The 14,985-nt window shown below is 36.8% G+C and overlaps 1 protein-coding gene across 1 annotated transcript in view; it reads right to left on the bottom strand.

Moving 5' to 3' along the window:
• LOC113076276 (cAMP-specific 3',5'-cyclic phosphodiesterase 4D-like) overlaps nucleotides 1-10,600 on the bottom strand; it is a 36,166-nt gene extending 25,566 nt beyond the window's left edge. The window contains exon 1 of the mRNA XM_026248936.1: nucleotides 9,451-10,600. Within this exon, the coding sequence (XP_026104721.1) occupies nucleotides 9,451-9,536 (86 nt within the window). The 5' untranslated portion in view covers nucleotides 9,537-10,600. The remainder of the gene's footprint in view (nucleotides 1-9,450) is intronic.
• Nucleotides 10,601-14,985: the final 4,385 nt, after the last annotated feature.

Below are 14,985 nucleotides of genomic sequence, written 5' to 3'. Positions count from 1 at the left end.
TGACTAATTCTTTACCCATATTGCACCAGTGATTCTTTGGGAAAGGATGTACATTTAGTCATTAACAACATGAATAAACAGAGTTGACAGTTTTCTAGATACAGGATATTTTTTCACCACAGCTCATCATTGCAAAATGACAGAATGCCAACACGTCTTTCAGACTTATAAAAACAAACGTACAGCGAAAATCATGAGCAAATGACTTTAATGAAAAAATCTGTCATTCACTGGAAGGGTTGTGTAAAAAGGGTTGTGTAAAATTAGGGATGCACCGATCAGGATTTTTCATGGCCGATTCCGATAGCAATTTTTTACAAGCAAACTGGTCAGTTCCGATACCGATTTCCGATTTTTAAAAAATCTTTTAAGCAACAAACAAGAAAGAAGGAAAGTGTGCATAAACAAGATATTTGGTATTTAATAGGCCAAACTTGCTTTTGGCTATTGAAAACAATAACTGTAACCATCCGAAATTAACAGTAGTAACTGCACAGTAAGTAGACTACATTCAATACATACACAGATCCTACAGACATCAGCATTTAGCTTTTGTTTTTGAATTGGGTTGAAACTACAGAGAACTGGCCTTAAATAAAATATTAACTAAGATTAACCATGTGAAATTAAAGGCAACAACTGCATAGTTCTACAGTCCAAACAACACAATCAACACACATTCAATAAGAGGTTTCTTAATCAGCATTCAGTATTTTAGTTTTTAAATTTGGTTTAATAAACAAACAAAAAAAACTGGTCTTTACCAGTGAGACTACAAGTATGCTATATAAATACATTTTCCAAAATGTTAAAATCAAATAATGTTGGTGCGAATAAAACAAAGATTCAAAGTGTTTTATTCATCCAATAAAAAAAAAAATATTAGGGTAATGATTCACATCTGTATTTTTTTACTTGAGCCAATGAAAAATAAATAACGTAAAAAAATATAGCTGTGAATCCTAAAATGTTTTAATTGGATGAATTAAACACTTTTTTTCAGTGTGCTACAGCAGGTGATTTTTAAATCAAATTAAGTCTATGTAATTTCAAGGTAAAATAAAAATAATCATCCTAATACAGAACTGACATTTATCTCTGGCTTTTCAAACGTGTATGCAAGTTCTACTTAAAAAAAAAAAAAAGAAAAAAGTCACAGTTTAGTCCGTTTCATTTCTCATCCAACATGTGAGAAGTTGATCTTAACATCTCTTCACGGTCTACTCATGTTCAGGGTGCGGACCGGTACAGTATAGGCTTCTATACTGTGCAGCTTCTGTGCGCAGGAAAGGGGCTCTTATTTGTGCGCCAGTACACCAATGGCTTTTCGCTTCCTGCTATCTGTGCCTCAGACATCAAACTCTGCATTTCCAGTACTGATCGGCTGCCTGTGTCCTGCACACAGATTTCTAAATACTCTTCCACACAAATGACATAGCGAACGATTACAATGAAGTCTGTGCATGCGAGCGCACTTCCGGAAAAATCGGCCGAGAAAAGACCAAAATCCGTCCGATTACCGATCGCGTATTTTAAGCAAAAGCCATGAACCAAAAAACCATGCGTCCCTATGTAAAATAATGTAAAAAGTCTCATAAATAATACTATATTATACTATATGCATATATAATTACCTTTAATTTAATGTACTTATAAGTAATGGTCGACTGATATATCACCAAAGCCGATATATCGGCTAATATTTGGCACTTTCAAAATAATGGCATCTGCCGATAAGTTTTCCTGTTTTGCAGATGCATTTGAGGCAGTATTTTAGATTTTGATGGCTCTGACAGACACCACTTGTGTGCTGTATGTAAAATGAATGTTACCTTGGCTTTATTTGGAAAAAAAATATGATTCCCAATGCAACAGTGCCCTGTTGATTATAGTGTTTACTTCCTTTATTATTATATTTTTTTTGTTAACTATTTATTTATTTGTGAAAAATACTTTGTAATCTAAAGTATGTTTAACACATTTTTTTAATCCATTTTCAAATGAAGATGTAAATATTAATTAAAATAAAAACAATTATATCATATTATATCAGCCATCCTGCTTTCCAAGATATCCGCATCGGCTGGGGGATTCCTGGAGCCTCTAGTCTCCTTTATTTGCAATTTCAGTATCAACAGTTCTGACACTACATGTCTGTAGGGTCTTTCGGTCTAATCCTTTCATTTTCCACAGTGCAACGGATATGAAGAACAGCTAGCATATATGTCTGTAGTATTAGCACATGGCTGAGGTAATGGGTTTTACCATTGGAAGTGCATTACAGCAATGCTAATCCCAACAAACCCTACCTTTGTGATGTCACTGACCTTCCCTTAGCCATTGGTATGCATACACATGGGACGTTCCAGGGATGCCCTGTCTCAGGGGTAAGCCTAGGAAGATCTCCAGACATCACAAGCAACGCTGCCAAGTCTTTTTATAGCACTGAAGATTGCATCGTGTCTGCTGTACGATTCCTACGTCTCATCCTCAGGGTCTAACTTCACTTGGTTATGTAATATGAGATGTTTTGGATCAATATTATATATAAAAATTTTGATGCACACACACACAGCCAAACGTCAAATGTTATTTGCTTTGAAAATACAAGTAAATCCCAAAGCCTTGCTAAAATAAGCATTTAGTTGCCAATGTGCTGTCTGCAGAAATGCATTGAGATCTAGTGCATGCAGACGAGGAGAGGAGCTGCTAAGATCTGCTGATTCAGCTCACGTCTGCACTGTGAGGGATATTAAATAATGGCCTCTGCTTCTTCAGTCTGACCCCAGGGTGCTGCTGCTGTTCTGTGCGTATCGCTGGGAAAGAGGAGGCAATGCAGTGATGTGTCACCTTGCTTCAAATTCCACAGTTAATCTACAATGACACATCTTTCCCAGTTAATGTAATGTTCATGAATATCTGTGTCATTCAGGCTCTTTTTAAAAGGTATAAAAAAGGACAAATGTAAAATATATATAACAGGTTTATTTGACTTTCTTAAGGCAAGACTAACACATTTTATTATAATTCCCACGAGCTGATTAATCACAGTACATTAAGAGTTTTCCGAAATGTTATATGTAAATATTCAAAACAAATATGATCTAATTAATAATTAAACTAATTTGCATGCCTTTCCAGCACATAAATCTAAGCACTGGAAAAAGTCAGGATAAAAATTCTTGTTTCATTTTCATGAGAAGAAGAAGAGAAAAAACAACTTTGTAAATTAAGTCTTCAGATGCAAATAGATTAAAATTGTTTATTCTGGATGTTTATGTTCTATAAATCTGAAAGGAGATGTTATGGATGCAATGGTTTTGCTTTAAGCATTTATGGAAACTCTAAATGCATATGAATTCATCATATATATGATGGGAGAACACCATTAGCATGATTTAATCTCTGTTTTCTAGCATGCACTGATGTTTAAACGCACACAGAGAGAGAGAGACAGAGGCGGTCTCTGGTGTGCAGCATCTGTGTGTGTGTGGGTTATTTATTATCTAGCGTGGCACACACTCCAGGGAAGGTGCTCAGGGAGCTTTGGCAGACAGCATGCAGGAAATATCACAATGTGAAATGAACCGTTATAAAACTACTACAGAAGAGCAGAGGAAACTAATGGGTGGCATGTCGCTCTATGAGCGATTCCTAAACAGATGAATGGAGTAAATTTACAGTTACACAGTACGTACAGAATGAGTCACGAAGCATTCAAGGTTATAGCGGCACTGCATATTAATAAAGCACAGCGTATTAATAAAACAACACATTTCTGAACCAGAAAGCTAATCAGTGTACTGCTGTCTTGAGTACAGCCACCACAACAGTAACAGAAGAATGCATGCTACATACATGCAACCAGACACATGATTTAATGTACTGGCCGATATGTATTTGCGTACTTGCATAAAATATGTTATGTAGGTGTCATAAACTGTGAGATTAAAAAAAAAAAAACACTGTAAACTCTCCACTGGTCAATGCTTCATTATTTTGCTATACTGCTTTTTGCAGTAATTGATTTTCCCAATTAGCGATAGCAACAAAGGTGCAAAGGTCATTCAAACAAGCTTACATGCATGAAGACAGAGAATAGATGAGTACAATCAAGTGAAACCAAACTGAATAAGGTGATGCATGCTAACAAGCTCCGTCCTTTTTAAGCTATTCAGTAAGTTAATTCCACTGATTTAACAATGTAGCATCCATAATTCATCTGAGGGCATGTAACCTCCTCAATATTTCCTGAAAAGTATTCAGAAGCAAACAAAAAATTAGCTTTCTTCATGCACAAACAAACATAGTAGAGGAGCAAGCATTCAGTTCAATAAGAGTCAATGCAAACAAACTCATAACTCATTGGATAAACTCAATTTAATTGAGGGTAGGATTTCCATCCAATAAATATGTGTAGCCCCAACTTATTAAAAAGTAACTCGTGCAGTGAAATATAATTGAGTTAGGCCAACTCAAATGGATCATATATAGTTTAAATGAAACTGATACATCGATAAAGGGATTTTTTTATGCTTGTTGAACTCAAACTAAAACATTTAACTAGATATTTAATATTATTATAATTTTTTCAATAAATTGAACAGTGTTGGAGAATCATTTATTTGAGTGAATGAAATGTGTGTATTTGGCTGCGAGTGTGTGTGTGTTTCCAAAAAAGACTGGGATTATGTGATTTTGGGCTTAATCACACAGTAATGGTAAAATGCTTAGAATTCCTACATTGTCCACAGACGTTCGCTGTTCTCTCAAGTATTCCATTCCATTTAATTCCATATAAATTCTGCCCTCACAAAACAAAATTCATTTCAGACTTGATGCATATGATATTTCATATTATTATGATAATTTGAAGTCCAGAAAATAAAATAAACTATTAAACAACATATAATATAATTTAATATAATATCAGTTTGTTTGTTTTTCTCATTCATGCAATGGAAGTCATTGGTTACCAAAAAATATTCCCAAAACCTTGCTTAAACAATTTTAATTCTTAAACATTTAGCTGCCAATGTGCTGTTTTGGGTGAACTATCCCCCAGTTTTTACCTTTTTTTAAATGAAATAATACTTTAATTAAGAAATGAAATCTGCCAGCAGGTGGTGGTAAATGTCTTTGAGTCATTAATTTGATTCGTTCAAACGGCTGATTAATTCACTAAACTGCATTTAGGGAGCTTTTATCCTGCTTCATATTTGTCAACAGACACCAGTATGAAATGTAAGATTATGTACAGGTATGGGGTAGGGCTGCACGATGTGCCGTTAAAGCATCGATATCGCAATGTACGAATCCACGATAGTCACATCGCAGGATGTGCGATGTAGGCTGTCGTAGTTGATCCGTTATTCATTAACTGTACGGGCCAGCTGCTCCCCGGCCCTTAACGAATGTGATTCGCGGATTAATTGCACAGCTTAATCATCATAGAGAGAAAGTTTATCATTGACAGGAGTGAAAACCACATGCAAGTTTAACAGGGCATAGAGAGCACGCGCGCGCGAGAGAGAGAGAGAGAGAGAGAGAGAGAGAGAGAGAGAGAGAGAGAGAGAGAGAGAGAGAGAGAGAGAGAGAGAGAGAGAGAGAGAGAGAGAGAGAGAGAGAGAGAAGAGAGAGAGAGAGAGAGAGAGAGAGAGAGAGAGAGAGAGAGAGAGAGAGAGAGAGAGAGCGAGCACGCGCGCGAGAGAGAGAGAGAGACAGAGAGAGCACGCGCGCGAGAGAGAGAGAGACAGAGAGAGCGCACGCGAGAGAGAGAGAGACAGAGAGAGAGCGCGCGAGAGAGAGACAGAGAGAGAGAGCGTGCGAGAGAGAGACAGAAAGAGAGCGAGCCGTCTTCAAACAACACGAGCACTGTCTTGCTCTCTTTCCCTAGCGCATTTTAATCAATTGACACGATGGTGTCGATGTTTAAATAATTTTAAATGAAAATGTATGTGTGCTCACCCCATTTTTGTTTGTAAGAAAAAACATTGCAATATTTTATTTTTTCTGCTATATATATTGCAATGTAATTTTTTCCCAATATCGTGCAGCCCTAGTATGGGGGCAGGTCCACTGCGTTAATGGAGTTAAAATTAGGGATGCACCGGTTGACCGGCAATAAAATATGAAAAAATATGTGATCGGCAATCGGCCGTTTTTTTGTCTTTTTTCGGCCGATTGTTTTCTGGAAGTGCTCCCGCGTCTACATTTTTTTATTTTTTTTTGAAAAGTATAACTTGCATATGCGTTTGAAAAACCAGAATTAAACGTCAGTTCTGTATAGGATGATTATTTTAATTTTACCTTAACATTACATTTACTAAAAATCACCTGCTGAAGCACACTGAAAAAAAGTGTTTCATTCATCCAATTAAAAAATTTTAGGGTAATGATCCACATCTATATTTTTTTACTTGAGCCAATGAAAAATAAATAACTACTGTCTCAAGTAAAAAAATATATATGTGAATCATTACCCTACAATTTTTTTAATTGGATGAATGAAACACTTTGCATCTGTTTTATTCGCACCAACATAATTTGATTTTAACATTGTGGAATAATGTTTTTTTATAGCATACTTATTTAGTTTTACTGGTGAAGACCTTTTTTTTTTTTTAAACCAAATTTAAAAACTAAAATACTGAATGCTGATTAAGGAACATCTTATTGAACGTGTGTTGATTGTGTTGTTTGGACTGTAGAACTTTGCAGTTATTTCACATGGTTACAGTTAATATTTGAACACAAGGCCAGTTGTATATAGTTTCAACACAATTCAAAAACAAAAGCTAAATGCTGATGTCTGTGGCATCTATGTTTGTATTGAATGTAGTCTACTTACTGTGCAGATACTGCCAATAATTCCAGATGGTTATGGTTATTGTTTTCAATAGCCAAAAGCCAGTTTGGCTTATTAAATAGCAAATAAAAATTTCCTTCTTTCTTGTTTGTTGCTTAACCCCTTACTAGTAACCCCCCTTTTTTGGCATGGAGACAGAAATTACATACCCAAAATAAAAAGGTTTCTGCTCATGATTCTTTAGATTAAAAAAAAAAGAAAAAAATCGGAAATCGGTATCGGAACCGGCCAGTTTGCTTGTAACAATTCGGTATCGGAATCGGCCATGAAAAATCATCCCTAGTTCAAATATTTTAATTTCAATTTTTTTTTTCAGAACTAATTAATAATATAAGAGTTGACATTGCTGAGAAAGTCACGTGTTTACCTTTCTTTCTTTGAAAGCACACCCTCTCTTCTATTGGTGATTCAAAGAAAACGTGTCTAAGCTGACTTGTCTGTTTTGCAAACAGAAGCAAATGAACCTTGTCTTTGTTCGGTTTCTGTAACTGGGACGAATGCTTGCATAAACTTGCCATGTTCTGCTTGTGATATACGTTAATGTTTACTTCTCATTGCAAAAAAACATCATAATTAGTCTATTTGTACAATTTAAAAATCAAGCAAACATGTATGCTTGTAAATGCAAAAGGCTGAAGTTGGTTGAAATAAGAAGACTGTGTTCCTCTTACCAGCGGGGAAATAAGCTTTGACATGTCTTGACCTGACAAATGCAGCTGATGTATTACTAATCTGCTGAAAATACTGCACTGCACAGAAATGTTTGGTTTTCACATTGAACGTCAATGGAGTTCTGCGCTGCCTTAGGGAAGACAACTGAGACAAGAGCTCTGTCTTAAGGCTATAACACACAACCTTAAAGGCAGCAGGTTCCTGATCTAAACTCAACCCTGTAGTTTCTGAATCCTGAAGAGTGCAGAAACACCAGCTGAACGGTTTACCACCCATCACACAATGATCTCTTCTGAAATAATAGGCATGTGTAGGTGGAAGTGAAAAAATAGGTGAAAGTTTGCAAACGTACACACACACATACACAAGCATCGGTTGCATACTTTCAGTTCTCACAGAACAATACCATCTTACTGTAGGGTGGGAAAGAAATCATATGGTGCTTTCACAACTCGCAAGAAAAATGCTAATTACATATCTGTTTTCCTTCCAAATATTTAGGAAGCACTGTTGGTACATGAACTAAACCAACACCAAAGGTCTGTTTAATGTCATTTGTCATGTGCTAGTCAATGCAGTGCTTCTTTTATGACGCCTTTGTTCAAGTTGACTTAAGGAAAATAAAGTGTGACACTCCTTCATGAAACTAGAAACACGGACCTCCTTGGACCGAATCCCTGTTCATGTGCCACACTAATGTTCCTGTTAGCTCATTTATCACCATAGTAAAGCAGCATGTCAGAACGATGCCATTATAGATGCCGCAGAGCCCTAGAGAGAAACAAAGCATGAAACCCAAAGCACGCCGCTGTCACGTCTGATTCATTGTGGCACTCTTTTGTTTTTTGGGTTTTCCACAACAGGGTGATGACACCATAACCTGCTGTTCGTATTTGGGTGTTGACAGCCTCAAAAGCTGTTTGGAGAACCCATAAGGCCCATAGTCCTTAAAAATGTCTTTGGCCACACGTCATATGACGGCATCGCAGCAAAGGCCTAATAGTATTCTGTACTGTATAACAATAACTATATGAGTATCCACAGCAAAGCACAATAACAATCTGTTTATAACAAGCAAGAGCTGCAGAGAGTTTTATCTGCCACTTTAAATGCTCAAGCTCAAGTCGAAAAAGGATTGTGATTGGCTGTCAATATTTGTATTGTTAATCAACTGGAGGAAAAACATCATCAAAGTGACTCCAACAAACTTGATCCTCTGTTTAATTGTCATTTTTTTCTCTGTATTTTGTCTTGTTTTACACTCCATTCTTAAATCAATATACATTTATTTGAGAAGCAATATGACAAGTTGTCTTGTTTATAAGAAATTGACTTGAAGGGTTTATGGTTAAAACAACTTTAAACAAAAACAGATATGATAATTGGGTATTAAAACACATTTCGCTTTGAATTAAGTATACATTTTTGTTCAATTTATCAGAAAACAAGATTTTATATCTTTAATTTGGATCTTAAGTAAATGTATCTCGATTTAAGGATTGTTAGATATTTGGAAACACAGCAGAATTTTTTTTTTCCAGTGTATTCAACATTTAATGCCATGACATTATGACTTTCTGCTTTGATATAAGGTCTTAATTTATTAAATTTGCAAATTGCAAACTGTTATGGTTCTTGGTGTGAATAAGCCTTCACAGGCAAGAATACTTTTGATTCTCTATGCTTCTCAAGCATGGCTTACCATCAGCTCCTTTCCTCTTACTACGCTAACACCCATTGATACTTACCTCAAGATTAAGACAAACCTACAAACAAATATGTGGGAACCTCAATGCTTTGGTGTGTAAACAGTCGTGGCCTACCAACCCTAGTTCCATGGAATGCAACAACACACTAAACCCATTTATTGTGTGAATCCATTCAATTGCAATCCATTTGTCACTACTCACCATATCCAGGAATGCCTTCGGAACGGGAAATTGTTGACGTGCATCATTTTTTTCTCCCTTCCTGTGTAATTTCGGCCGGTCTTCATTTAAGCAAAGGTGTGGTTCGGGTTGGCTCCTCTCTTCTCAAAAATAAATAACTCTTATGCCGGCCTCGTGATAGCCATTATACACCCTACTTACATGCCTCCACTTAAACCTGCTCCAAGCATCTCTGAAACAAGAAGTCCACTTGGAGCAACGAAGAGTACATCATCTTGGTATGCTATTCCACAAAAGAGTCTCGAGAAGACACTTCACCCATTTATAAATGTACACAGTGTGTAAATCAAATTTTAAGGCAAGAAAATGGCATGTTGGAGAAAAACTCAAGGGTTAAGGGGTTGTTCCATAGTAGTAAAGCAAAAATAACAAACACAGAGCAGAACGAGGGTCCTTCCGCTGCCTTTTGTGTGGGATTTGAAACTCACTGTGGTACATCCACATCGTGAAGTCTCGGCATTAATAACCGTTTTGGGAAAGCGCTTCATTTGTACGTCTGAGATGCACAGCGGTGCCCCAAGGAAACCCAAAGGTGCATGCCATCCCTTTCTGGTGCAGACTGCCCAGATGCCATGCAGACTGCCCAGATGACTGGTCCGATCAGTAAGTCCTGGAAATTTCCCTCCCAAACAAAAGAGTAAGTACTCCGCTCCCGTCAAGCACCACGTAAGCGATTGATCCTCTTAGTGCGGACAGCTCTGATTAATTCAGCGGTGTTTGCTGAAGGAATGGGTGGAGTAGCCGTAGGGATGATATGCAAGAGCAAGGCAAGCTGGAGAACAGAAAACAAACAAAGTGTCACCACAGGGTTAACGGCGTTCCTGCGTCTTCCCATCTGATCCCGGCCGACATCACATGAAGGCAGAGTTGGCAGGCGGTGACAGCGGTCAAGGTGCTGTAAGAATCCAATTAATGCAGTGAAAGCAGCACATGCTAAACCTCTTGACAATCCCTTATCTTCCTTGCCCAAGGGTTTCTCTTTCTCTCTCACTCTCTTCACTCTCAGGCAGATATAGCAGTTCCCAGTTCTTTTCCCGAGACCGTTTGCTCTCTCTCGCTCTGCTGCAGCGCCTGCTCTGGGCTGTACAGGGTGTGTGTGTATGTGTGTGCGCACTTGGGAGAGACTGTGTGAGTCGCTGTCTGTGTGTGAGCGTCAAGGGGCCCCACAAGGGAAACTCTGACTGGCCGACAAAACACAGAGCTAAATAAAGCACACGCCTGACAGCTGGAAGAGCCTGTTTCTGCAGCGAGGTATTAAAGCTGATGATATCTCAAAAGGTCAGAAGCAATGACAATGATATGACAACAAAGGAAAGAGTTAAGAAGATATACTGTGAGACAATACTGTCCTACAAGCATGCTCAAACATAGCCTGGGCTGCCTAGGGTATAAGGTACCAGAACAAAACACCATGTTAACGTTAGAAACGCCCCATGGGAAAGAAAAATTATAGAGGAAATCTCTTATAAATTTCGGATTTGCCACTTCAAAGTCAGAAATCACAAAGAAAACTATCAGAAAAACCCCATTGAATAGAGAATAATAAAGGTTGTCTCTATTTTATCTCTAGAGTTTTCTCATGGATGGCATTTAGAGAGAAAATAAAACGTCTCCTGCTTGAAAATTGTCTCCTTTTTTTCTCCTAAAAAGTTTCAGGAAGAGATCTTGATAACTGTCAAACTGTGCTCAGATTTGTCATATCAAAGTCCGAAATCTCAGTGTGATCACAAATATTTCTCATCAGTTTCTGCTAGGGATGCACCGATAAGTCAATTTTGTCCAATACGATAACCCATAATTCCTTAAATAAGAAAGCAGATAACCGATATGTTGGCAGATAAATCTAAATCCACATTTTTACATAAGCCTGATTACCAAACATAAAGCAGCCTTACAAATAAACGAAATAATGCTTAAATAATGGAAACAAGTTACTGGACAACATTACTTATGTGTAAAAAAAAATATGGCGTTAAGACAATGGAGTTTGTTGAAAGAGGACAATCATGTAAGGACTATAGCCAGATATATAGTCAAAATTATGAAATATTGTCATTATTAAGAGTATTTGGCATTTCCAAATTCATGTAGACCAGTTATTTTCTGGCTATTATTATTAGGTTTCTTTTATTTATTAATATTACAAATAATTTGCTTCGCAACAATTTAATAGCACAATACCGCATAACAGACACGTAGTGACTCACAGCCTTTCAGGCAAATAAAAAATTAGGCTTTTAACAAAAGTGCAGCTTTATTTTATGCACCGAATTTCAAAAACAACCTGTTCAACACAAATAATGTTTCTTCTCATTGTTTTCACTATGTTTCGGGCCACAAGAGAAACATTAAAGAAATAAATTAAAACAGACATACCACATATTAGGAGATTCATCTCTCGTCGTCTCTGAGAGAATACTAGGGATGGGCGTTTTCCGCAAATATCACATTCGAATATTTGAGCTCACAAAAAAACAAATATTCGAATATTTGTTTATTTAATTTAAGTTTAATGAAACAGCAACATTTATTGTTTCCGTCATTTGAACAAGCTTAAACACAATAAGCTTGAACATTACACATTGTGTTTTGTAGCTGAAAACCTTTAACAATGCGTGCAAACAAACAAAAGTACAGATTAAAAGAAAAAAAAAGTGAACAAATAAAAAACGTAAAGCAGCTTGCAGCAAATAGGCTTTTGTAGAACGTAGCCTACACTTAACTTTTAAACTTTTAAACTGTCAGCAAATCTTTTTTGCTTTTTTCTATTTATTTACATGTTCTTGTTAAGAAATACGGGCATGTAAACATGATCGGGGGAAAGTCGGCTCCTTAGTCTGTTAACAATAAGGCCGGCCGCAGAGAAAATGTGCTCTGACGGCACAGACGTTGGCGTGACTCACAAATAATGGTGTGCTAAGCGAATAAGTTGTGCGAAGCGCTTTGTGTTTTCGTTTCACCACTGAATGGGATCCTCATCTGGTGGAATACATGGCTCCAGCAAGAACTGTTCCCACTCGTCTCGGCTGGACTCTCTGTAATAATCGCTAAAGAACTGGCTCAGCAGCACAAGCCCCACCCCCGATTAATCGATTAATCGTTTTTGAAACCCATCGATGATCGAAATGAGAAATTTGTAAGCTGCTGTTTGAGCTGCGTGAGCTGAGCTAAAGATGATCAACAGCAAACTGAAGCGCTCTATTAACCCTCTATAGGCTATAGCAGTGGTTTTCAACCTGTGGTCCATTGCAGGTGGGCCGCCAATTATTTTCTGTTCATTTCCAGTCCATTCTAGGGCTGTGCGATTAAAAGAAAACGTCCTAAAATCACGATTTGAGCGTGCGCATATGCCTAACTCCAGGTTCACACACTGTCTGTGATGTGCCTTTTTTCTGAGCCAATGTTGACGGATCAGAGCGTTCTCACTGCGGTAAAAGGCTAGAACTAAAAACGTGCGAAAATAATTCATGTCTAACACATGAGCATAGAGTGAATTTGTTAGTGAACAGGATGTAGTTTAAGTGAGAGGAGACACGTTTTAAGTGTGCACACTCTCTCCTCGCAAAGCAGCGTGTATCTGAGCAAGCACGACCGGTTTTGTGACAGAGCAAAGGAAATCTGCGTGCGAACAGAGAGATTCGCACTCGTGCATTATTTTAATGTGCTTTCGCGTTATATTTATGCGCTGTCACTGCTGACCGCATACACATACTGTATACACACTGCAAACACCTGAGGCACCGCTACAATTAATGAGCTCTATGAACAATGCATGGCAAAAAAGAAAAAAAAGTCCCTGTATACAGGATTTTTTATTTATTTATTTTTTTTGCCACAAGTCTATACATTTTTTTACATCTTCACTATAGTGATAATTTTGACTTATGTCTGTTCTAGAGATGTTACAACTTTTTGATAAAGCTCTGATTGGTTTTCTTTTGGAAATATGTTTCAAGTTAATCCTGAATGCATTTAAGCACAATTGCAAAATTGATCAAAAAAATCTCGATAGTTTTTTTTTTTTTTTTTGTCCATAGTTTATTCAATAAATATAGTTTAAAATCTAGCTTCTGAGTACTAAGTTATTAACCCAACAATAGCGGGGTCAGTTAATTTTTTTGAAGTGGGCCGCGCAAACATATGTGTTTGGTTGTGTGGGCCGCGAGTTGAAAAAGGTTGGGAACCACTGGGCTATAGCTTAACCAAACACATTTTATATGAGAAAGATCTAATTTATGTGTATAAAATAAACACAATATTACAATGTACAATTACACAAAAGAATGTAAATGCACAAGCGAACTTAACTGTGCTAGTTGTGTGGATCCATTGTGGGTGCGCTTTTTTGCCTTTGCGCTAATACACAGACAAACAAAGATTCAGTCACATTATTTTACAGTAGCTAATAATCTCACTATAATATTACAGACTTGCACATGTTGCAGTTCACTGTATTTTTGAAGTGTTTCCAATGATATTTCAAGCAATTAAAAATCATGGTGAACAGTGCAGATCTGAAGTGTCTCTGCAGGAAATAATGCATTATTTTCAGCTATAAGATATCCTCCAAATTCTCATATCAGTTCGATAAAGATAACTGAAAAAATTTAATTTATCGGCCGATACCGATATGGTGGCAGATATATCGTGCATCCCTAGTTTCTGCCAAGATCAAATTATATGAGCTGATATTGACATTTTCATTGAAACTACATGTGAACAGTTGATTTATTTGCATCTGAGGAGAAACATCTGAGACAAAGTTAATACTTCAATGAATCATTTGAAAACTCTCAGCATTAACACTAAGCACAAACTCGTGACTGTGTCATTACCATTATTACACACTCAAAATATATTTAATTTTTAAAACTGCCTGTATTAAATAATTACAAATGTTGCCCTACTAAATACCTTCAATACTTTTTTTCCTATTTAACTGGGAAAAAAAGTCCACTGACATATAATTTCCTGTGACATAATTCAATTTCACCTCTAAATCGTTTTTATGCAGGGCCTAACACAGCGTAATGCCTGGTCATAAATAAAAAAATATAATTCTGACATAATATACATAATAGCTGCTGAGAGAATGCTTCAGATGCCACGTGTGACTGATGTCTTATTTGGTTCATTCAGGTGTTTGAACACACATGCACATCTGAACCAGCCACAAAACTGCACACTATCAAGTGCACATTTCATGATTCTCTGTGCTCTCTTTATACTGTACCTATCAATAAAAGATGCAAAAATTATTTTGAGTTAATAGCATAAATGTTGTAGGATGCAAGTGTAAAGAAAAAAGAAAAAAAAGTGAGAAAAGGATAACAAAAGCTGAAACTTCAGTAATAATAATTTGGGATGCAATATAAAACATTACATTTTAACACAAAAAGCTGAGTCTTGGTGTCAAAATAATTATATTGTGGCAGCATACATAACTACATTTTCATTTCCTTTTAAATGCCATTTAGGTTATTCTAGAGAACTGAA

This window comes from Carassius auratus, unplaced genomic scaffold, assembly GCF_003368295.1.
Source record: "Carassius auratus strain Wakin unplaced genomic scaffold, ASM336829v1 scaf_tig00019553, whole genome shotgun sequence".
In the NCBI taxonomy this organism is placed as follows: Eukaryota; Metazoa; Chordata; class Actinopteri; order Cypriniformes; family Cyprinidae; genus Carassius; species Carassius auratus.
This window is presented reverse-complemented; position numbering and strand designations above follow the sequence as displayed.